The sequence below is a fragment of the Panthera onca genome, chromosome C1 (assembly GCF_046562875.1).
Source record: "Panthera onca isolate mPanOnc1 chromosome C1, mPanOnc1 haplotype 2, whole genome shotgun sequence".
NCBI classification, from domain to species: domain Eukaryota; kingdom Metazoa; phylum Chordata; class Mammalia; order Carnivora; family Felidae; genus Panthera; species Panthera onca.
In genome coordinates, this window is record NC_138346.1 from 79,578,576 (window position 1) to 79,602,036 (window position 23,461).

The 23,461-nt window shown below is 37.8% G+C and overlaps 1 protein-coding gene across 1 annotated transcript in view; it reads left to right on the forward strand.

The window, feature by feature from the left end:
- Positions 1-23,461, forward strand: part of NEB (nebulin) — a 224,961-nt gene that overhangs the window by 102,193 nt on the left and 99,307 nt on the right. The window contains exons 74-91 of the mRNA XM_078451297.2: positions 356-559; positions 1,027-1,131; positions 2,090-2,197; positions 3,470-3,781; positions 5,760-5,963; positions 7,521-7,625; positions 7,767-7,874; positions 8,265-8,576; positions 9,293-9,496; positions 10,836-10,940; positions 15,925-16,032; positions 17,391-17,702; positions 18,506-18,709; positions 19,192-19,296; positions 19,438-19,545; positions 19,936-20,247; positions 20,964-21,167; positions 22,507-22,611. Coding sequence (XP_078307423.2) covers positions 356-559; positions 1,027-1,131; positions 2,090-2,197; positions 3,470-3,781; positions 5,760-5,963; positions 7,521-7,625; positions 7,767-7,874; positions 8,265-8,576; positions 9,293-9,496; positions 10,836-10,940; positions 15,925-16,032; positions 17,391-17,702; positions 18,506-18,709; positions 19,192-19,296; positions 19,438-19,545; positions 19,936-20,247; positions 20,964-21,167; positions 22,507-22,611 — 3,225 coding nt within the window. The remainder of the gene's footprint in view (positions 1-355; positions 560-1,026; positions 1,132-2,089; positions 2,198-3,469; positions 3,782-5,759; positions 5,964-7,520; positions 7,626-7,766; positions 7,875-8,264; positions 8,577-9,292; positions 9,497-10,835; positions 10,941-15,924; positions 16,033-17,390; positions 17,703-18,505; positions 18,710-19,191; positions 19,297-19,437; positions 19,546-19,935; positions 20,248-20,963; positions 21,168-22,506; positions 22,612-23,461) is intronic.

Below are 23,461 nucleotides of genomic sequence, written 5' to 3' on the forward strand. Positions count from 1 at the left end.
TTTTGGGGTAGATTCCTGTGGTTCATCACTTACATACAACACCCAGTTAGAGCACGTTTTTCAGAGCTAGAGAAGCTCTACTTCTGTGTAAAAATCGTGTACTACCCTCAAGGGCAGGTGTCTTCTACATTTTACAAAAGTTCTTTTATCATATTAGTATAATCCTCTGTACCAAAAAATGCTCAGGGGGAAAAAATATTCTCATAAAATATTCAATAATACTTTTAACTGAGTGATTAGCTATGCTTGGAGCTTTATTTGTTCACAAATACTTTGTATTTCCCTAATAGGCATTTTGTGACTGTGAATCTAAAATTCTAATTAGTAAGTGTGTTTCCTATCTGTTCATTTGCAGAATTTATATAAGTCAGACCTTGAATGGATGAAAGGCATTGGCTGGGTTCCGATTGGTTCCGTGGAAGTGGTTCAAGCCAAGAGGGCCGCAGAGATACTGAGTGATAATATCTACCGTCAGCGTCCGGAGACCCTGAAATTTACCAGCATAACTGACACTCCAGAGCAGGTGCTGGCAAAGAGCAATGCTATAAACATGAGTAAGGTGAGTTTTTATTCCTCACTGTTAGGTAGAGGAATTTACCATCGAAAAAGGTAAAAATTCTGACATGTTACAGCATTCCTATAATTCCTATAGGATTTATGATACCTTTGTAAATGATTTTTCCATTATAATACCATAGTTACTTAATACTTCAAAATATTTAACTGTTAAAAATACTATGCACTGTAATTATTTCATAATTATAGATTTTAAATACTGCAACCCATTTATACTTTTCAGAACTGCTAAAGCATTTTAATAAGAAACAGTAACAACCGAGTCAATGAAATAGTAAACTAGTAAGCTAAATACTCTGGGAAATAGTAATTTATCTACACGAAAAGTAGGAATTTATGCAACTTAAGTAATTTTATTTCTACTTCGTATAGAGGAGAGGTGACTGACACATATCAAAAGAAAAGCATCTTTGAATGCCAAAATAATTTTTCTAATTTCTTTCTTCATAGCGCTTATATACTGAAGCCTGGGACAATGATAAGAAATCAATCCATGTCATGCCAGATACACCAGAAATCATGCTAGCCAAACTCAACCGAATAAACTACAGTGATGTGAGTAAACTATTGATCATATAATGAACAGAAAGGCAAAAATGAACTATTGTAACGGTTTCCTAAGTGACATGGTTTGACTTATACACACTCCAAAGTAACGTCAGTAGAATAGAGTTCTCTCTTGCTTCAATTTCGGGCTGTGTGGTAGGTCCACAAAGTAGCCAGCCTTGTAGCAACAGGGTAGCAGGGAATGGAATGCTTATGGAGAAATATTTCAATGGGAATTACACTCCTGATGTCTTCTCCTACAGGTCAGTGTGGGTATCAAGCCATTATTTGATTAAACAGCTATTTAGGAGGCACTGTTGGAACCCAGTGAGGTGTCATGCCCTCTGGTATTCTGCTGTTTCAGTAATGCTCTGGTTACCCTTTAAGCATTACCCTTTAAGCAAATTCTTTGCAAGTATTTTTCTAGGCATCTCTCTCAGGACTAGTATTTTCAACAGGGTGATTATTTGAAACCCTGCTCTACATATTGATCATGGTCTGTGATGATAGTCCATAGCAAAATGATAAAAAAACATATATAACACATTGAGTTTTTCATACATTCAAATATATTCAATTTGAAGATAATATCCTTATTCTTTCTCCTTGTTTAGTATTAAGATGGTTTTCTTTCATATTATAATGGTGATAGTAAATAGTATTTTTTTTACATATTCTTGTTTGGTGAAACAAAATTTTGGCAACCACAGGCTGATCTCCCCCCAAGATAATTTGTGTGTGTGCGCATGTGTGTGTGTTTTAAACTTACCAATTAATAAAACCTCCAACTTTAGAACATGTGCCTTAAAATCCTTAAGCACCTACAAAGCAATTTTGTAGAAACCCACCTAATATTTGATTTTATGGATCTCTTTCTATAGTTTAAATGAGGACAGGGAAAATTTAATAATAACCTGCTTTATTTTTTAATGAAAGGAATAATGATTAATGACTTTCTTTTCTACAGAAACTCTATAAACTTGCTTTGGAAGAGTCCAGGAAGGAAGGCTATGATTTGCGTTTGGATGCCATCCCAATCCAGGCAGCCAAGGCCTCAAGAGATATTGCTAGCGATGTAAGTTGATGTTTTTGGAAGAGGCATTTCTTAGAGATTTTCCCAAATGGCAGCTTTTATAATTTTTCTTGCCAGAATTTTGGTTGTCCCTACAAGTCTCAATTTCGTTTGGTAATTCCACCATGTACAAAGTTGCCAATAAAAACAAAGCAAACCACAAGATGATGTGTCCATGATGATACCTGTTAATCAGTTGGGGTTAGAGGTATTTTCTTGTAAAATGAGGGTTTTATAGACCCTAAAAATGGGTTCATATTTTTGAGCCTTAGAAGTTGAGCAGCAAATGCTGTGGATGTTTGTAGAAGACATTGAAAGAACATGTACATCAGCCAATATAAATGTGAGTTCTTTCCTGCTACTTCCATCCATTCTGGCATCAAAGGAAGACTAGATGACAGATGTATTTTAGAGTTTTGTTTCATCCTTTGTAACTTTTAGTGAGATGTAACTCTGAAGATGCCCCTAACGGTTGTAAGAACAAATTGAGAAGAGAAACTTGTTCTCTTCTCTGTAGCTTTTCCTTCTCATGCGAAACATCTCCTGAGAGTATCTGGCACCCTTATTCTGTACCATGACTCCTGAGGACCCAAATCCAGGCTTTCCTTCTTCTGGGAGGGCTCCATGCCTTAGACTTAGGTTTCATTCCTTCTATCATCAAAACATTCTCTGGCTGTAAAACAGCTGGAAAAGTCCACACTATGATCATCTTATGATAAGATGAATCATAACATGTTGTTCTTGAATTCTAAAAGTATGGAACAGTGACCCAAGGCATGACTCTTTCATGGTGAAAGTTCAGTGACCTAACAGGGAGATATTTTCTGGTGAGATCATCTAAATGTAGCCCATTCTCTTGATCAGGACATTCAGTATAAATTCTAAAAGATAGATTCTAAAATATTCTTAATACATTTTTAGGAAAAAGCCACATCTTTAAGCAGATGTTTTTTTAGAATGTACAAGATGTTTTACATTTCCTTGTTAAGCAATCAAATGTGAAGTAGGTAATATAGTTTAATAGAACGGAAAAATATTAAGAACTAGAAGCTCTCTACTTGAATATCACCTACTTGTGATGTGATCGTGAACAAATCAGCTAAAATTCCTCTAGGCTTCAGGTTTCTACTTTATAAAATGGGGTTGATAATATTAGCTTTTCTCTCTCTCACTAGTGAAAGGAAAAATCAAAAGAAATAATGTGTGTATGAAACTATAAAATGTTATATAAATGAGATGTTGTTATCAAACTCATATCTTTTTTTCTTTTTTTAGTACAAGTACAAGGAAGGCTACCGCAAACAGCTTGGCCATCACATTGGGGCTCGAAATGTTGAGGATGACCCCAAGATAATGTGGTCCATCCATGTGGCCAAGATCCAAAGTGACAGGGAGTACAAGAAGGACTTTGAGAAGTGGAAGACCAAGTTCAGCAGCCCAGTGGACATGCTGGGATTGGTGTTGGCCAAGAAGTGTCAGGTCCTTGTAAGCGACATAGACTACAAACATCCTCTACATGAATGGATCTGTCTGCCTGATCAAAACGACGTCATACAGGCTCGGAAGGCATATGACCTTCAGAGTGATGTGAGTGGGCCTAATATTCATCAGCATGTGTTTATTTTTGTTGATTTTAACTTGAATCTAAATGCCTTTATTAAACAATTCATTAATGGGGCAGCAATCCATCCAGCAAGTAGAGGGTAACTCCAGAGTTGTAAGGAAAAAAAAAAAAAAGTTTTTATAGGGAGGAGGATAAAGGCAAGGAGGTTATTAGCAAAAGAATGGAAAGGATTGTTTCAGACAAGGTCACCTTCCTTAAGGGGAAAGGGAAGGAGGTCAAATTAGGTTAATTACCTTTTTTTTCCTTTGGGGGACAGGGAAGGTCCATGTGACAGGTTACTTCCTTGGTGCTCACCCATCAGCACATTTAAAAGATTTTTTAAAGGAGTTCTAACTTTTTTTATGCCATGGAATCTTTTGGCATCCTGTGAGACCTATGGACAACTTCTCAAGACAATGTCATGAAATGCATAAAATGCAACATATATATGTTTCAGAAGAAACTGATCACATTGAAATATGGTTATGAAAATATTAAACTTTGGGTACCTGAGTGGCTTAGTCTGTTGAGTGTCTGACTCTTTGATTTCCACTCAGGTTGTGATCCCTGGGTCGTGGGATCAAGCCCCATGTCTGGCTCTGCACTGAGCATAGAGCCTGCTTGAGATTTATTCACTCTCTCTCTCTCTCAAATAAAAAGCATATATATTTAACATAATCTATGATGTAGTGAATAGACATGATTTTCAAAACTTAAAAAATGTAGCACTGGGTATAAGAACTAGTTTAATTTCAAAGAAGGAGCATAAATATCTCAAGATGTCTGCAACAACGTAATAGGATATGAAAATATTTGTGATTTTTATTGATGACAAAGTCTTATGTAGTATTAATGCTATTATGATCTATACCTATATTTATAATCAAAATAAATATTGTATTTCAATTAGAGTTTAATAAAAATAAAGATAGTATGTTTTTCTATTCAAGTACATTGATGCCAGGTTCAGAATTGCTGGTTTAACACAACCTAATTTTCCAAATGAATTGATCGTATTATCATTTTTATGATAATGTTCTGTTATTTGTGCAAGGAAGTTTAAGAATGAATTGTACAGATTGAGACAATTTTTCTAAGAAGCTGAAAACAGTAGCTCTCTAGAAATACGTGAGGCACTTTTGTTGTCAGCCAGTAGATTGTCCTTGGGACTCAAGTGCTACCTCATTGGTATAGTAGCTCCTTGTTTTTTTGATCAGGCTCTGACAACTGTCACTTTTGAAAGACTGATAAAAATAGTGGCATTGTAAAAAGGAAATTTCCCAAAGAGCCATACAAACAAAAAGAATTGTTACCTTTACTTATGAGAAAAATGCTCCTTTAGCCAATTACTTAAATTCAAAGAAGAAAAATTAAAGACGGATAAAATATCTTCTTGAACTATAACACAAGAAAGGGAATTGAGGATAAGATAAACAAGAGTAAAAATACGTGTACTCTTTGTTTAGAAGCATGTACATAGAATCAAATGATGCCCTTTTTGTTGTCCCCAGAAAACACATTAATTCAACATGTAGTCAACCAGTAGTGTTCATCTTTATGTTATATGCCTGGTTGTGAAGGCCACTGCCCAATGGGACAGGAGCAAGCTGTATTCTAACAGAGTATTATTGATGCACAAGGAGGTACAGCCAATCAAATCAGAGAATAAATACTTTCTATCAGGGGGCAGTCACTAATTTCCTTAAAATGGTTTGGTAGTATATGTGCTACCAAAGTGAGCACAGATTTTATGAGTCTTTAAACTAGAAAACATTAGCTGCCTTCAGGGACAAAGTGTTTGGCTAGCCATTCTACACCAAAGTAAGTCAATCCTGTGGGTCTTCCCAGAAATTCATCTAAGTAAGATTCAGAATTATACATTATCTGTATATGTTAACTCAAGATCTGACACCAGGCTGTCTAGGTAACTTCTATAAATATTTGACATTATTTCATTTTCAGGCTATTTATAAGTCTGATCTCGAGTGGCTGAGAGGCATTGGATGGGTGCCCATTGGCTCTGTAGAAGTCGAGAAGGTGAAAAGAGCTGGAGAAATCCTGAGTGAAAGGAAGTACCGCCAGCCTGCAGACCAGCTCAAATTCACGTGCATTACAGACACCCCAGAGATTGTCCTGGCAAAGAATAATGCCCTGACGATGAGCAAAGTGAGTATGCAATTGTTTCCATTTCCTGAGTCATACCTTCCATGGATTTGGCTCATAAAGTGAGAAATGCCCTGAAGAGTTTCCAGAGAAGGGGGATGTAATGGGCCTGATTCTCATGCCCGTCTTCAACAGAGCATCTGCTTGACTTCTAGTTGGACCTTCATGTTCTTCTCAACACGGTGTCCCCTAATTCTCTGTGTGCATGAAGAAGCAGAGCCTGGGGTAATTTCTCTGGAGTAATGGACACACTCATTTGAGCAGTGACCTGGAGACATCCACACATACATTACTTTGCCCTGTACATTCTCCTAGGCACAGCGGACTCAAACCATTGACTTCTCTTTATCTATCCCGCAAGGAATATACGGCCTTTTAGCATGTTGTTCTGAAGTCTGGGAAACACAGTGTGTATAGCAGCACCACATTGACTCTTTGAATGTGAACAACTCAAAATAGTTTCTTGGTTTGCCCTTCCGTATTAGGTTGTGGAAGTGAGAAGTGAGAACCTCTTTGGGAAGTGAGCTGCTACTGCTGTTTCAGTATCATTACATAAGATAAATAATCACTTTTTTTTTTCAGAGTTCTAGCAATCTATTTATTGATACTGGGATCATTCTTTATCCAATGGATGAGTCTTTAATGTGCACATTTCAGGTTGAATTTAATGTACCTGAATTCTTCCACAACCTGCCTGGACATCTTCCAGACATTCAGGGTAGTGAGATTGGGTGCTCAGTGCAGAATATGAAATCAACTCTCAGTGAACTCCAAAGCTTGAAGTACTAAAACTCCAGGAATTCTATTTTATACCATACCCATCACAGCAACCACAGTAATAATAACAATAGGAAACCCCGTAAAATCTTTTGAGTGCCTACTATGACTCAGACACTTTACATATGTTATGGTTAATCTTCAAAACGCACTTAGTAAGGGCACCTAGGTGTCTCAGTTGGTTAAGCATCTGACTTTTGATTTCAGCTCAGGTCATGATCTCACAGTTCCCGACAGTGTGGAGCCTGCTTTGGATTCTCTCTCTCTCCCTCTGTCTCTGCTCCTCCCCAGCTCTCTCTCTGTCTTAAAATAAATAAATAAACTTAAAAAAAATAGTAGGTTTAAAAAAAACCAAAAAGCACTCAGTAAAAATGTGATTATCCAGCTCTTAGAAATGAGGAATATGAGGCATTACGTACCTTTCACAAGATTACACAGCTTGGACATAGTGGAGTTGGGCTTGAATTTGGGATTAACTCTGTGTTAATGGATTTCTGCTGCATCATAATTCTATAGGCAGGCTCCATCCTTGGAGGTCATATGAGTAAGGGTGAGAATCACAGAAAAAAATAATAATTAAGACCACTATATAGCTTCATATTAGCTATGAAGCTGTCATATGGCAGTTTAAATATTGTCATGTTTCACTCTCCCCACTACCCTTTTGCTTCCCTCGCCTCCAAATAGCCTTAAAAAGGCTTTTCTACAGTAAAATGTGTTAAATTTGAAAACAACTGTAATACATGGGCACTAACAGAGGTTCTTACTCCTTTTCCCCCATAGCATTTATATACAGAGGCTTGGAATGCTGACAAATCCTCCATCCACGTGATGCCGGACACCCCAGAAATCCTACTGGCCAAGAGCAACTCTGCCAATATTAGCCAAGTAAGAGGTTTCCTGATTGTCTTTTAAGCCTTTCTAGGATTCCTCAAAATACTTTTCCACCTTACACTTTCCTGTCTGGAATTGACCTATTAACTTTCTGAAACAATTTTCTTTTTCTGTTGTGTATCACCCTCCACCTAGAAACTTTACACCAAGGGATGGGATGAATCAAAGATGAAGGACTATGATCTGAGGGCTGATGCTATTTCCATCAAAAGGGCCAAGGCCTCAAGGGACATTGCCAGTGATGTAAGTGCCCTCCATCCTACCCCCTCTGGACTCACATTGCTGAACAGCCACTGTGCTGCTGGTGGGCCACATTTCACAATTATTTCCACACATATCCCCACTCCTGCTTCTTACTTTGTAAGACGTTTTCCGTTTGTTGTCACGGAGAAGAATAGTACAGTTTGGAGTTGTAGCTAGAGTTGCTCAGGGAAGGGCTTCACCAATGAGGGTATATGAATATACTACACTTTTGCTTATGATAGTGTAAAGAATTTAAAATTATTCAGAGATGCCAAAATGTTTGCAATATGAAATTCTTATCCATTTGCTTGCGGATGTTCATGTTTTCTGTAGTCAGCATGTATACGGTCTTCAAACTTGGTTTCTAAACTGATATTTCTTTCATTGTAGTACAAATACAAAGAAGCATATGAGAGACAAAAGGGCCACCACATTGGAGCCCAGAGCATAGAAGATGACCCCAGGATTATGTGTGCCATACATGCAGGGAAGATTCAAAGTGAAAGGGAGTACAAAAAGGAATTCCAAAAGTGGAAGACCAAGTTCTCCAGCCCAGTGGACATGTTAGGCATCGTGATGGCCAAGCAATGTCAGACTTTGGTCAGTGACATTGATTATCGAAATTACCTGCATCACTGGACATGTTTACCTGATCAAAACGACATTATCCAAGCAAAGAAGGCCTATGAACTGCAGAGTGATGTACGTAACACAAACTTTGGGAAAGATGGAAGGAGAGGACATAGGTTTATTAATTGTCCAGGCAGTGCCCCTATGGGTAGACCCCACCATGGACAGATAGTCATAGAGTGTGCACCGCACAGCCCCAGGAGAACACCACTCACATTGTTTAATACATAATCCATCTTCAGGAGTTATGTCATAGGAATCAAAGAGTATAGATGAAGAGCCCTACTTACACCAGGTCTTTTATTCTGTGACCTAGGTTCCAGACTGTTTTCTTCATGTCATTTATACTTTCTGGCAATGAAAATATGTTGCAGATAAACATAAATTATCTGAATATTTTTGAAATAATTACCACTATTGTGCTATAGCTAAAACATTAAACAAAATTTCCTTCAGTCAGTTATTACAGGATTAAAACGGAATGAGATTCAACAAAATTTCCTTTAAAAATGTTTTCAGTTCTATAATTTTTTGGAAATATCAAATAATTATCATGAAACTCAGCATTATGATTTTGTTCCTCTTCACAGCTAGTGTATATAATTATGCTTTTACAAATTACTCTATCATTGATATTAAAACCCTGGAGTCCTATAAATCTCAGATCCTACTTTTTTTGAATACTATCTACTATGCTCATCAACCCCTCAATCCCATGTACTTGATTTTTCAATTATGAGATGGTGTGTCTAACCGTGGAACCTAATTTCTGCCTAACATCTTTGTAGAGTGTATATAAGTCAGATCTGGAGTGGCTACGTGGCATCGGCTGGATGCCAGAAGGCTCGGTAGAAATGAAGAGGGTGAGGAATGCTCAAGACCTGGTGAATGAAAGACTTTATAAAACACGGCCAGAAGCCTTGAAATTCACTAGCATTACTGACACTCCAGATGTTGTCCTGGCCAAAGCCAATTCTCTGCAAATAAGTGAGGTAAGAACCATCCTGTTACCAAGCATTCCTTTTGTGGGACTGTTTTCAGATGATGCCACCCAAACAGAGCAAGTGGCCTGTTCCTCTTGGAAGACTTACTAACAAGAGCAACTCTAACAATCTGCTAGTTTGGTAAAGACTAGTTTGGTAAAGATAGATTCAAATTAGAACAAATATTTCTTTAACACCTATCAGATACTAAAGCCTGTAGCATATTGGGGTGCCCAGGGGGCTCAGTCATTTAAGCACCTGACTTCGGCTCAGGTCATGAACTCACAGTTTGTGAGTTCCAGCCCCACATCAGGCTCTCTGCTGTCAGCACAGAACCCACTCTGGATCCTCTGCTCTCTCTCTCTCTCTCTCTCTCTCTCTCTCTCTCTCTGTCCCCCCCTACTCATGCTCTCTCTTTCTCAAAAAATAATAAACATTAAAAAAATCTGTAGCATAATGCTGCATTTTAAATGGTATAACATTGTATTAGCCATGGTTCTCCAGAGAAACTGAGCCAATAGGAGATATAGATATGTATAGGTATAGATACATGTATATATGTGTGCATATATATGTTTATGAGAGAGATGTAGATAGTTCTGTAGCCTATATCTGTGTATACACACATACACACACACACACACACACACACACACACACACACACACACACACGAAGAGAGATTTATTTTATGGAATTGGGCCATATGATTATGGAGGCTGGCAAATCTACGGTCTGCAGAATAGGCTGGAGACCTAGGGAAGAGTTGCAGTTCAAGTACAAAGGTAGTCTGCTGACAGATTTCCTTCTTGCTCTGCGGACGTCAGTCTTTTTTCTATTAACGGTTTCAGCTGATTGGACAAGCCCCATCCACATTACTGAGGGTACTCTACCAAAGTCTACTGATAAAAATGTTAATCTCTTCTAAAAAAAAAAAAAATACCTTCACAGAAACATCTATAAAAAGTCTGACCAGGGGTGCCTGGGCGGCTCAGTCAGTTAAGTGACCAACTTCAGCTCAGGTCATGATCTCATGGTTTGTGGGATTGAGCCCCACATCAGGCTCTGTGCTGACCTCTCAGAGCCTGCTGCAGATTCTGTGTCTCCCTCTCTCTCTCTTCCCCTCTTCAGCTCATGCTTTGTGTGTGTGTGTCTCTCTCTCTCAAAAATAAACAAACATTAAAAAAAAAGTCTGACCAAATATCTGGGTACTGTGGCCTAGCTAAGTTAACACATAAAATTAACCATCATAAACATTAAAAACATTTTTCCAGGTTTTTAAGGCTTAATGTTTCAGATATCTACTTTTTATCACTGTATTAAATTAATACTTCCCTTCTCTCCACAGAAACTATATCAAGAAGCATGGAATAGAGATAAAACCAACATCACCATGCCTTCTGACACGCCAGTCATGCTGCAGGCTCATATTAATGCCCTGCAAATCAGCAATGTAAGAGCATAAATATGAAGTGTAAATGTCTTTATAGGACAGTATATGTCAGTGTGTGGAGTGTGGCATAATGGACAAATTACCTATCTTAGAAATGTGTACAGTTTTGGTGCTAGACATTTTCTCTTTAGTACCATTCCCAATGGATTATGAATGGCAATTCTCTCTTTTAAATGTTAAATACAGGGCTGGGTCCCAGGACTACAAGAGTTGGGATATCTGAATCCTACTGGATTCCTCCTTTCAACGTTAAGAGCATTGTCCTATATCCAATGTCCATAGCTCAGTCTCATCGTATATTAATCGAGAGGAATGAAATTTCCTAGTTAAATTTCTCTTACATGAGGGAGAATGAGGTAATAGTCTCTTTTGTCTTTATAGTTTTTTTTTATTGATCCAGAACTTTTTTGCTTGATATTTCAAAGCCATTAGAAAAGCCAAAAGATAATTTTTAATTATACCCAAAGAATAAGATGTGCTTAAATATCTATGTCCCATCCCTTTAGCAGGGACCTCTGAAAAGTCAAAGGGAAATATTAGGGGAGAAAAGTCTTACCAGGTCTTACATGATACCTTGATGAAGGTTTTCTAGCTTCACAGTTGGTTCTTAGTTTTCATGTATTGCATGCTGGGTATTTTCAGATGTGTACCGTATTGTGATGAAGACAAATATTCAAAGTTAGTAGACCTAGATGTTTAGCTTTAAAATTTTAGTCGGAACTATCCTACACTCCATAAAGTAAATGGCCAACCACCAGAAGAATTCAGAAATGTCTGTTTTAGACATCACAATGACTCTAAACCCATATCTTTCTATAATAACACTGAATGTAAATGGACTAAATGCTCCAACCAAAAGACATAGGGTATCAGAATGGATAAAAAAACAAGACCCATCTACTTGCTGTCTACAAGAGACTCATTTTAGACCTGAGGACACCTTCAGATTGAAAGTGAGGGGGATGGAGAACTATCTATCATGCTAGTGGAACTCAAAAGAAAGCTGGAGTAGCCATACTTATATCAGACAAACTAGACTTTAAATTAAAGGCTGTAACAAGAGATGCAGAAGGGCATTACATAATAATTACAGGGTCTATCCATCAGGAAGAGCTAACAATTATAAATGTCTATGTGCTGAATATGGGAGCCCCCAAATATATAAAACAATCACAAACATAAGCAACTTTATTGATAAGAATGTGGTAATTGCAGGGAACTTTAATACTCCACTTACAACAATGGATACATCATCTAGACACAGGATCAATAAAGAAACAAGGGCCCTGAATGATCCATTGGATCAGATGGACTTGACAGATATATTTAGAACTCTGCATCCCAAAGCAACAGAATATACTTTATTCTCGAGTGCACATGGAACATTCTCCAAGATCGATCACATACTGGGTCATAAAACAGCCCTTCATAAGTATAAAAGAATTGAGATCATACCATGCATACTTTCAGATCACAATGCTATGAAACTTGAAATCAACCGCACGAAAAAGTCTGGAAAACCTCCAAAAGCGTGGAGGTTAAAAAATGAATGGGTCAACCAGGCAATTAGAGAAGAAATTGAAAAATATATGGAGACAAATGAAAATGAAAATACAACAATCCAAGCGCTTTGGGATGCAGCGAAGGCAGTCCTGAGAGGAAAATACATTGCAATCCAGGCCTATCTCAAGAAACAAGAAAACTCCCAAATACAAAATCTAACAGCACACCTAAAGGAAATAGAAGCAGAGCAGCAAAGGCAGCCTAAATCCAGCAGAAGAAGAGAAATAATAAAGATCAGAGCAGAAATAAACAATATAGAATCTAAAAAAACTGTAGAGCAGATCAACGAAACCAAGAGTTGGTTTTTTGAAAAAATAAACAAAATTGATAAACCTCTAGCTAGGCTTCTCAAAAAGAAAAGGGAGATGACCCAAATAGATAAGATCATGAATGAAAATGGAATTATTACAACCAATCCCTCAGAGATACAAGCAATCATCAGGGAATACTATGAAGAATTATATGCCAACAAACTGGACAACCTGGAAGAAATGCACAAATTCCTAAGCACCCGCAAACTTCCAAAACTCAAACAGGAAGAAATAGAAAATTTGAACAGACCCATAACCAGTGAATAAATTGAATCAGTTATCAAAAATCTCCCAACAAATAAGAGTCCAGGGCCAGATGGCTTCCCAGGGGAATTCTACCAGACATTTAAAGCAGAGATAATACCTATCCTTATCAAGCTGTTCCAAAAAACAGAAAGGGAAGGAAAACTTCCAGACTCATTCTATGAAGCCAGCGTTACTTTGGTTCCTAAACCAGACAGAGACCCAGCAAAAAAAGAGAACTACAGGCCAATATCCCTGATGAATATGGATGCAAAAATTCTCAATAAGATACTAGCAAACCGAATTCAACAGCATATAAAAAGAATTATACACCATGATCAAGTGGGATTCATTCCTGGGCTGCAGGGCTGGTTCAATATTAGCAAATCAATCAATGTGATACATCACATTAATAAAAGAAAAGATAAGAACCATACGATCCTGTCAATCGATGCAGATAAAGCATTTGACAAAATTCAGCATCTTAATAAAAACCCTCGAGAAAGTCGGGATAGAAGGAACATACTTAAAAGTCGTAAAAGCCATTTATGAAAAACCCACAGCTAATATCATCCTCAATGGGGAAAAAGTGAGAGCTTTCTCCCTGAGATCAGGAACACGACAGGGATGTCCACTCTCACCGCTGTTGTTTAACATAGTGTTGGAAGTGCTAGCATCAGCAATCAGACAACAAAAGGAAATAGAAAGCATCAAAATTGGCCATGATGAAGTCAAGCTTTCACTTTTTGCAGATGACAGGATATTATACATGGAAAACTCAATAGACTCCACCAAAAGTCTGCTAGAACTGATACATGAATTCAGCAAAGTCACAGGATACAAAATCAATGTACAGAAATCAGTTGCATTCTTATACGCTAATAATGAACCAACAGAAAGACAAATAAAGAAATGGATCCCATTCACAATTGCACCAAGAAGCATAAAATACCTAGGAATAAACCTAACCAAAGATGTAAAAGATCTGTATGCTGAAAACTATAGAAAGCTTATGAAGGAAATTGAAGAAGATATAAAGAAATGGAAAACCATTCCGTGCTCATGGATTGGAAGAATAAATATTGTTAAAATGTCAATACTACCCAAAGCTATCTACACATTCAGTGCAATCCCAATCAAAATTGCACCAGCATTCTTCTCGAAGCTAGAACAAGCAATCCTAAAATTTGTATCAAACCACAGAAGGCCCCGAATAGCCAAAGTAATTTTGAGGAAGAAGACCAAAGCAGGAGGCATCACAATCCCAGACTTTAGCCTCTACTACAAAGCTGTCATCATCAAGACAACATGGTATTGGCACAAAAACAGACACATAGACCAATGGAATAGAATAGAAACCCCAGAATTAGATCCACAAAAGTATGGCCAACTAATCTTCAACAAAGCAGGAAAGAATATCCAATGGAAAAAAGACAATCTCTTTAACAAATGGTGCTGGGAGAACTGGACAGCAACATGCAGAAGAATAAAACTAGACCACTTTCTCACACCATTCACAAAAATAAACTCAAAATTGATGAAGGACCTGAATGAGAAAGGAAACCATCAAAACCCTACAGGAGAAAGCAGGGAAAATCCTCTCTGACCTCAGCCGCAGCAATTTCTTACTTGACACATCCCCAAAGGCAAGGGAATTAAAAGCAAAAATGAACTATTGGGATCTCATGAAGATAAAAAGCTTCTGCACTGCAAAGGAAACAATCAACAAAACTAAAAGGCAACCAACGGAATGGGAAAAGATATTTGTAAATGACATATCGGACAAAGGGCTAGTATCCAAAATCTGTAAAGAGCTCACCAAACTCCACACCCAAAAAACAAATAATCTAGTGAAGAAATGGGCAGAAAATATGAGTAGACACTTCTCTAAAGAAGACATCCAGATGGCCAACAGGCACATGAAAAGATGCTCAACGTCGCTCCTTATCAGGGAAATACAAATCAAAACCACACTCAGATATCACCTCACGCCAGTCAGAGTGGCCAAAATGAACAAATCAGGAGACTATAGATGCTGGAGAGGATGTGAAGAAACGGGAACCCTCTTGCATTGTTGGTGGGAATGCAAACTGGTGCAGCCGCTCTGGAAAACAGTGTGGAGGTTCCTGACAAAATTAAAAATAGATCTACCCTATGACCCAGCAATAGCACTGCTAGGAATTTACCCAAGGGATACGGGAATGCTGATGCATAGGGGCACTTGTACCCCAATGTTTATAGCAGCACTTTCAACAGTAGCCAAATTATGGAAAGAGCCTAAATGTCCATCAACTGATAAATGAATAAAGAAATTGTGGTTTATATACACAATGGAATATTACGTGGCAATGAGAAAGAATGAAACCTGGCCTTTTGTAGCAACGTGGATGGAACTGGAGAGTGTTATGCTAAGTGAAATAAGTCATACAGAGAAAGACAGATACCGTATGTTTTCACTCTTATGTGGATCCTAAGAAACTTAACAGAAGACCATGGGGGAGGGGAAGAAAAAAAAAAGAGGTTAGAGAGGGAGGGAGCCAAAACATAAGGGACTCTTAAAAACTGAGAACAAACTGAGGGTTGATGGGGGGTGGGAGGGAGGGGAGGGTGGGTGATGGGTATTGAGGAGGACACCGGTTGGGATGAGCACTGGGTGTTGTATGGAAACCAATTTGACAATAAATTTCATATTTAAAAAATAAATAAATAATAAAAATAAAAATAAAATTAAATTAAATTAAAAAAAGAAATGTTTTGTCTTATGCTGTCTTTATTTATATTATGTCTTATGAATCTTATTTTGAGTACTTTGAATATATTCACTTATTTTCAATTCTTGTAAACACACCTGTGTTTCTCCTCAATAGAATCTTTACCAGAAAGACTGGAATGAGGCCAAACAGAAAGGCTATGACTTAAGAGCAGACGCCATTGAAATCAAACAGGCCAAAGCCTCCAGAGATATTGCCAGTGAGGTACGGTTTTAGTTCCTTGTGGTATTTTTCAAGAATTTGGGGGGCTTAAAAAATCTATGCAAACAATTGCATTTTTTTTTTACACTAAAGACTTACCCTATTTAAAACCATTAAAATGGAATGAAGCACATTAAGGTTAGTATAGATGAGGTATATGTATAAATGATTTCTAAGTTTTTTCTGAGTGGATGTAAAATAACACAAAGAGACTATGCAGAATTCTTGGGAGAATTCGTTACATTTGATTGTTGACCAGTATCATTTTATCCCCCAAATATTTATGACATTATCTATAAATGTAGATAGCAGGTGAAAGTTTCACATAAGACTTAAGACTGAAATCGCACCTTATATATAAGATTTTATACTGAAGGTTTATGTATAATGCTCTCAGTAATCTTGTGAAATTCATTTAATAGTAATTTAAAAACTTAAAATAATTATCCTACCAAGCCCCTTACCCCCACTCCCAGCTCCAAATCTTTAAGCAACCCTGTGCTCTTTCTCTGGGTTGTGCTCTATTTTTTATCTCCCATATCTACCTGTTCCTTCTTATTTTTCAATTTTAACTCTAAACACAATAGCCAATCTATAGTATCTGCCTTATTCCCAGTTCTCTTTCTCTCCCTTTTATCCAAACTTTTCTATGTTATCCAAATATAGAAAAGAAACAGATGCTATCTTACTCTAGTCCTAAGAAACTTAGGACAAGTGTGGACAAGATGGAAACTCTTGCCTACAGGCCTTTTGTTGTCGTCTGATTCACACCAATGACCTTGCTTTCCATTCCCGAAATATGCACCTTTTGCTTTATCTGTCTCCAAAATCACACAAATGACTTTTTCCTACTGAGGTACTCTCAGTGCTCTTGGGGGACAATCTGACTTAACATCCCACTTTCCAGGAAAACTTGGGGACCATGATTACACCTACTGTCTTATATTCCACATCTGAAATGTGTGATAATAATAGTATCCACTTCACAGAGATGTTGTGAAGATTGAGATGATAGTTGCTACTACTCAACTATTTTAACTAAAAAATTCAGCAATTTCACAAGAATCAACCTATACATTTGAAGCACTCATAATAGTATTGGGCATTTAGTAATTGCTCAGTAAATGTTAGCTATAATTTTTTGTAATTACTCTCATTCACCATGCTACTTCCCTCCTGATTTACTCATATTCTCTATGAAACTACCAAAAATAGCCCTATTTCCTTACTGAAATATGTAATGACTGCCAATGTTGAGCCAATTTACATTAAGGCAGGGAAAATATTCTGAAAACATTTAATGAAAAGTCCTCTTACTACATTATTTTCATATTTTTTTGTCTGTTTTTTCACAACTTTAGTACAAATACAAAGAAGGATACCGTAAGCAATTGGGCCACCATGTGGGTTTCCGCACCCTACAAGATGACCCCAAATTGGTCTGGTCTATACATGCTGCCAAGATCCAGAGTGACAGAGAATACAAGAAAGCTTATGAGAAGTCTAAAGGAATTCACAATACGCCATTGGACATGATGTCGATTGTTCAGGCCAAGAAATGCCAGGTCCTGGTTAGCGATGTTGATTATCGCAATTATCTGCACCAGTGGACATGTTTGCCAGATCAGAATGATGTGATCCAGGCTAAGAAGGCCTACGAACTGCAGAGCGATGTGCGTATATTATCAGCAGACTCTTGGGGAGATATTTGTCTCTGTATATCATCACAGCGTGTTCCCTAGGGACATAATTTAAGTGGTAATCCTAATAGAGCCTAACTTAATCTGTACCTTTCATGGTAGTAGAGTTATTTTGAACATTCTCTATCTTACAGAGGATTCCTTTTCATGTAGCAAGGCCTTATTAAGACAAAAAAAAATCACCCTCTCATTCTATGTAATTGGATAGAAAATTTCAGTCCCAGTTGTTTCAACCCATTACAGTTGTACAATCAGATATCTAAATTTCAGAAACAAATGTGAACTTAAGGAAATGTTAGATTTTAAGTTCCTCTGACACATATAGGAAAAATATGTATATATATATATATATTTATATTTATAGAGAGAGGTGTATATAAGTAAAAGTATATATTTTTTCCTCATTATATATGCATCTAAAGACCTTTTTCTCCCAAATTCCTACAGATGTTATTCTAGTAGTACCAAAATGGCAGATTTCAAATGGTGAGCACAGAAGCTCAACCTTATATAAAAACAAAATCAAGTGCCATTGCTATCTGTCATTCTACAAGTGTCATTTGTCAGTCCTGTTCCAATTCCTGTAGGATATGGTGAACTTCTCCCAGAAATGTGTGCCCAGGATGTAACACCCAAATATTAACAATTAGTGTTGATCCTTCTGTTTCATGGGATTGGCCACCCAGCTGATTAGAGGTAGTGTGTGGCCCACTGGCATTGTGTTCTTGTGGGAAGATTTGACTCTTCTGCCTTCTGTGGTTCTCTCCTTCATGTAGAACGTGTACAAATCAGACCTGGAATGGATGAAGGGTATAGGATGGTTGCCAGAGGGTTCTGTGGAAGTGATGAGAGTGAAGAATGCCCAGAATCTCCTGAATGAGAGGCTGTATCGTATAAGGCCTGAGGCCCTCAAATTCACCAGCATTGTTGATACCCCTGAAGTCATCCAGGCAAAGATCAATGCTGTACAAATCAGTGAGGTAAGCCGGGCTGATGATACATTCAGACATAGTGGAGAAGTCTCAATTGTGAACTTTAATTAATTAGAAGTCTCTAATTGTGAACTTTAAATTGCTAATGCCAGCATTAGAACCTTGAACATTTATGTATCCAGATAGAATTTCATGTAGTCGATCAATTACCAGTATCCACATTTCATTTATTTAGATAACTGTAAATTCTCATAATTCTATAGGCAGGCTCCATCCTTGGAGGTCATATGAGTAAGGGTGAGAATCACAGAAAAAAATAATAATTAAGACCACTATATAGCTTCATATTAGCTATGAAGCTGTCATATGGCAGTTTAAATATTGTCATGTTTCACTCTCCCCACTACCCTTTTGCTTCCCTCGCCTCCAAATAGCCTTAAAAAGGCTTTTCTACAGTAAAATGTGTTAAATTTGAAAACAACTGTAATACATGGGCACTAACAGAGGTTCTTACTCCTTTTCCCCCATAGCATTTATATACAGAGGCTTGGAATGCTGACAAATCCTCCATCCACGTGATGCCGGACACCCCAGAAATCCTACTGGCCAAGAGCAACTCTGCCAATATTAGCCAAGTAAGAGGTTTCCTGATTGTCTTTTAAGCCTTTCTAGGATTCCTCAAAATACTTTTCCACCTTACACTTTCCTGTCTGGAATTGACCTATTAACTTTCTGAAACAATTTTCTTTTTCTGTTGTGTATCACCCTCCACCTAGAAACTTTACACCAAGGGATGGGATGAATCAAAGATGAAGGACTATGATCTGAGGGCTGATGCTATTTCCATCAAAAGGGCCAAGGCCTCAAGGGACATTGCCAGTGATGTAAGTGCCCTCCATCCTACCCCCTCTGGACTCACATTGCTGAACAGCCACTGTGCTGCTGGTGGGCCACATTTCACAATTATTTCCACACATATCCCCACTCCTGCTTCTTACTTTGTAAGACGTTTTCCGTTTGTTGTCACGGAGAAGAATAGTACAGTTTGGAGTTGTAGCTAGAGTTGCTCAGGGAAGGGCTTCACCAATGAGGGTATATGAATATACTACACTTTTGCTTATGATAGTGTAAAGAATTTAAAATTATTCAGAGATGCCAAAATGTTTGCAATATGAAATTCTTATCCATTTGCTTGCGGATGTTCATGTTTTCTGTAGTCAGCATGTATACGGTCTTCAAACTTGGTTTCTAAACTGATATTTCTTTCATTGTAGTACAAATACAAAGAAGCATATGAGAGACAAAAGGGCCACCACATTGGAGCCCAGAGCATAGAAGATGACCCCAGGATTATGTGTGCCATACATGCAGGGAAGATTCAAAGTGAAAGGGAGTACAAAAAGGAATTCCAAAAGTGGAAGACCAAGTTCTCCAGCCCAGTGGACATGTTAGGCATCGTGATGGCCAAGCAATGTCAGACTTTGGTCAGTGACATTGATTATCGAAATTACCTGCATCACTGGACATGTTTACCTGATCAAAACGACATTATCCAAGCAAAGAAGGCCTATGAACTGCAGAGTGATGTACGTAACACAAACTTTGGGAAAGATGGAAGGAGAGGACATAGGTTTATTAATTGTCCAGGCAGTGCCCCTATGGGTAGACCCCACCATGGACAGATAGTCATAGAGTGTGCACCGCACAGCCCCAGGAGAACACCACTCACATTGTTTAATACATAATCCATCTTCAGGAGTTATGTCATAGGAATCAAAGAGTATAGATGAAGAGCCCTACTTACACCAGGTCTTTTATTCTGTGACCTAGGTTCCAGACTGTTTTCTTCATGTCATTTATACTTTCTGGCAATGAAAATATGTTGCAGATAAACATAAATTATCTGAATATTTTTGAAATAATTACCACTATTGTGCTATAGCTAAAACATTAAACAAAATTTCCTTCAGTCAGTTATTACAGGATTAAAACGGAATGAGATTCAACAAAATTTCCTTTAAAAATGTTTTCAGTTCTATAATTTTTTGGAAATATCAAATAATTATCATGAAACTCAGCATTATGATTTTGTTCCTCTTCACAGCTAGTGTATATAATTATGCTTTTACAAATTACTCTATCATTGATATTAAAACCCTGGAGTCCTATAAATCTCAGATCCTACTTTTTTTGAATACTATCTACTATGCTCATCAACCCCTCAATCCCATGTACTTGATTTTTCAATTATGAGATGGTGTGTCTAACCGTGGAACCTAATTTCTGCCTAACATCTTTGTAGAGTGTATATAAGTCAGATCTGGAGTGGCTACGTGGCATCGGCTGGATGCCAGAAGGCTCGGTAGAAATGAAGAGGGTGAGGAATGCTCAAGACCTGGTGAATGAAAGACTTTATAAAACACGGCCAGAAGCCTTGAAATTCACTAGCATTACTGACACTCCAGATGTTGTCCTGGCCAAAGCCAATTCTCTGCAAATAAGTGAGGTAAGAACCATCCTGTTACCAAGCATTCCTTTTGTGGGACTGTTTTCAGATGATGCCACCCAAACAGAGCAAGTGGCCTGTTTCCTCTTGGAAGACTTACTAACAAGAGCAACTCTAACAATCTGCTAGTTTGGTAAAGACTAGTTTGGTAAAGATAGATTCAAATTAGAACAAATATTTCTTTAACACCTATCAGATACTAAAGCCTGTAGCATATTGGGGTGCCCAGGGGGCTCAGTCATTTAAGCACCTGACTTCGGCTCAGGTCATGAACTCACAGTTTGTGAGTTCCAGCCCCACATCAGGCTCTCTGCTGTCAGCACAGAACCCACTCTGGATCCTCTGCTCTCTCTCTCTCTCTCTCTCTCTCTCTCTCTCTCTCTCTGTCCCCCCCTACTCATGCTCTCTCTTTCTCAAAAAATAATAAACATTAAAAAAATCTGTAGCATAATGCTGCATTTTAAATGGTATAACATTGTATTAGCCATGGTTCTCCAGAGAAACTGAGCCAATAGGAGATATAGATATGTATAGGTATAGATACATGTATATATGTGTGCATATATATGTTTATGAGAGAGATGTAGATAGTTCTGTAGCCTATATCTGTGTATACACACATACACACACACACACACACACACACACACACACACACACACACGAAGAGAGATTTATTTTATGGAATTGGGCCATATGATTATGGAGGCTGGCAAATCTACGGTCTGCAGAATAGGCTGGAGACCTAGGGAAGAGTTGCAGTTCAAGTACAAAGGTAGTCTGCTGACAGATTTCCTTCTTGCTCTGCGGACGTCAGTCTTTTTTCTATTAACGGTTTCAGCTGATTGGACAAGCCCCATCCACATTACTGAGGGTACTCTACCAAAGTCTACTGATAAAAATGTTAATCTCTTCTAAAAAAAAAAAAAAATACCTTCACAGAAACATCTATAAAAAGTCTGACCAGGGGTGCCTGGGCGGCTCAGTCAGTTAAGTGACCAACTTCAGCTCAGGTCATGATCTCATGGTTTGTGGGATTGAGCCCCACATCAGGCTCTGTGCTGACCTCTCAGAGCCTGCTGCAGATTCTGTGTCTCCCTCTCTCTCTCTTCCCCTCTTCAGCTCATGCTTTGTGTGTGTGTCTCTCTCTCTCTCAAAAATAAACAAACATTAAAAAAAAAGTCTGACCAAATATCTGGGTACTGTGGCCTAGCTAAGTTAACACATAAAATTAACCATCATAAACATTAAAAACATTTTTCCAGGTTTTTAAGGCTTAATGTTTCAGATATCTACTTTTTATCACTGTATTAAATTAATACTTCCCTTCTCTCCACAGAAACTATATCAAGAAGCATGGAATAGAGATAAAACCAACATCACCATGCCTTCTGACACGCCAGTCATGCTGCAGGCTCATATTAATGCCCTGCAAATCAGCAATGTAAGAGCATAAATATGAAGTGTAAATGTCTTTATAGGACAGTATATGTCAGTGTGTGGAGTGTGGCATAATGGACAAATTACCTATCTTAGAAATGTGTACAGTTTTGGTGCTAGACATTTTCTCTTTAGTACCATTCCCAATGGATTATGAATGGCAATTCTCTCTTTTAAATGTTAAATACAGGGCTGGGTCCCAGGACTACAAGAGTTGGGATATCTGAATCCTACTGGATTCCTCCTTTCAACGTTAAGAGCATTGTCCTATATCCAATGTCCATAGCTCAGTCTCATCGTATATTAATCGAGAGGAATGAAATTTCCTAGTTAAATTTCTCTTACATGAGGGAGAATGAGGTAATAGTCTCTTTTGTCTTTATAGTTTTTTTTTATTGATCCAGAACTTTTTTGCTTGATATTTCAAAGCCATTAGAAAAGCCAAAAGATAATTTTTAATTATACCCAAAGAATAAGATGTGCTTAAATATCTATGTCCCATCCCTTTAGCAGGGACCTCTGAAAAGTCAAAGGGAAATATTAGGGGAGAAAAGTCTTACCAGGTCTTACATGATACCTTGATGAAGGTTTTCTAGCTTCACAGTTGGTTCTTAGTTTTCATGTATTGCATGCTGGGTATTTTCAGATGTGTACCGTATTGTGATGAAGACAAATATTCAAAGTTAGTAGACCTAGATGTTTAGCTTTAAAATTTTAGTCGGAACTATCCTACACTCCATAAAGTAAATGGCCAACCACCAGAAGAATTCAGAAATGTCTGTTTTAGACATCACAATGACTCTAAACCCATATCTTTCTATAATAACACTGAATGTAAATGGACTAAATGCTCC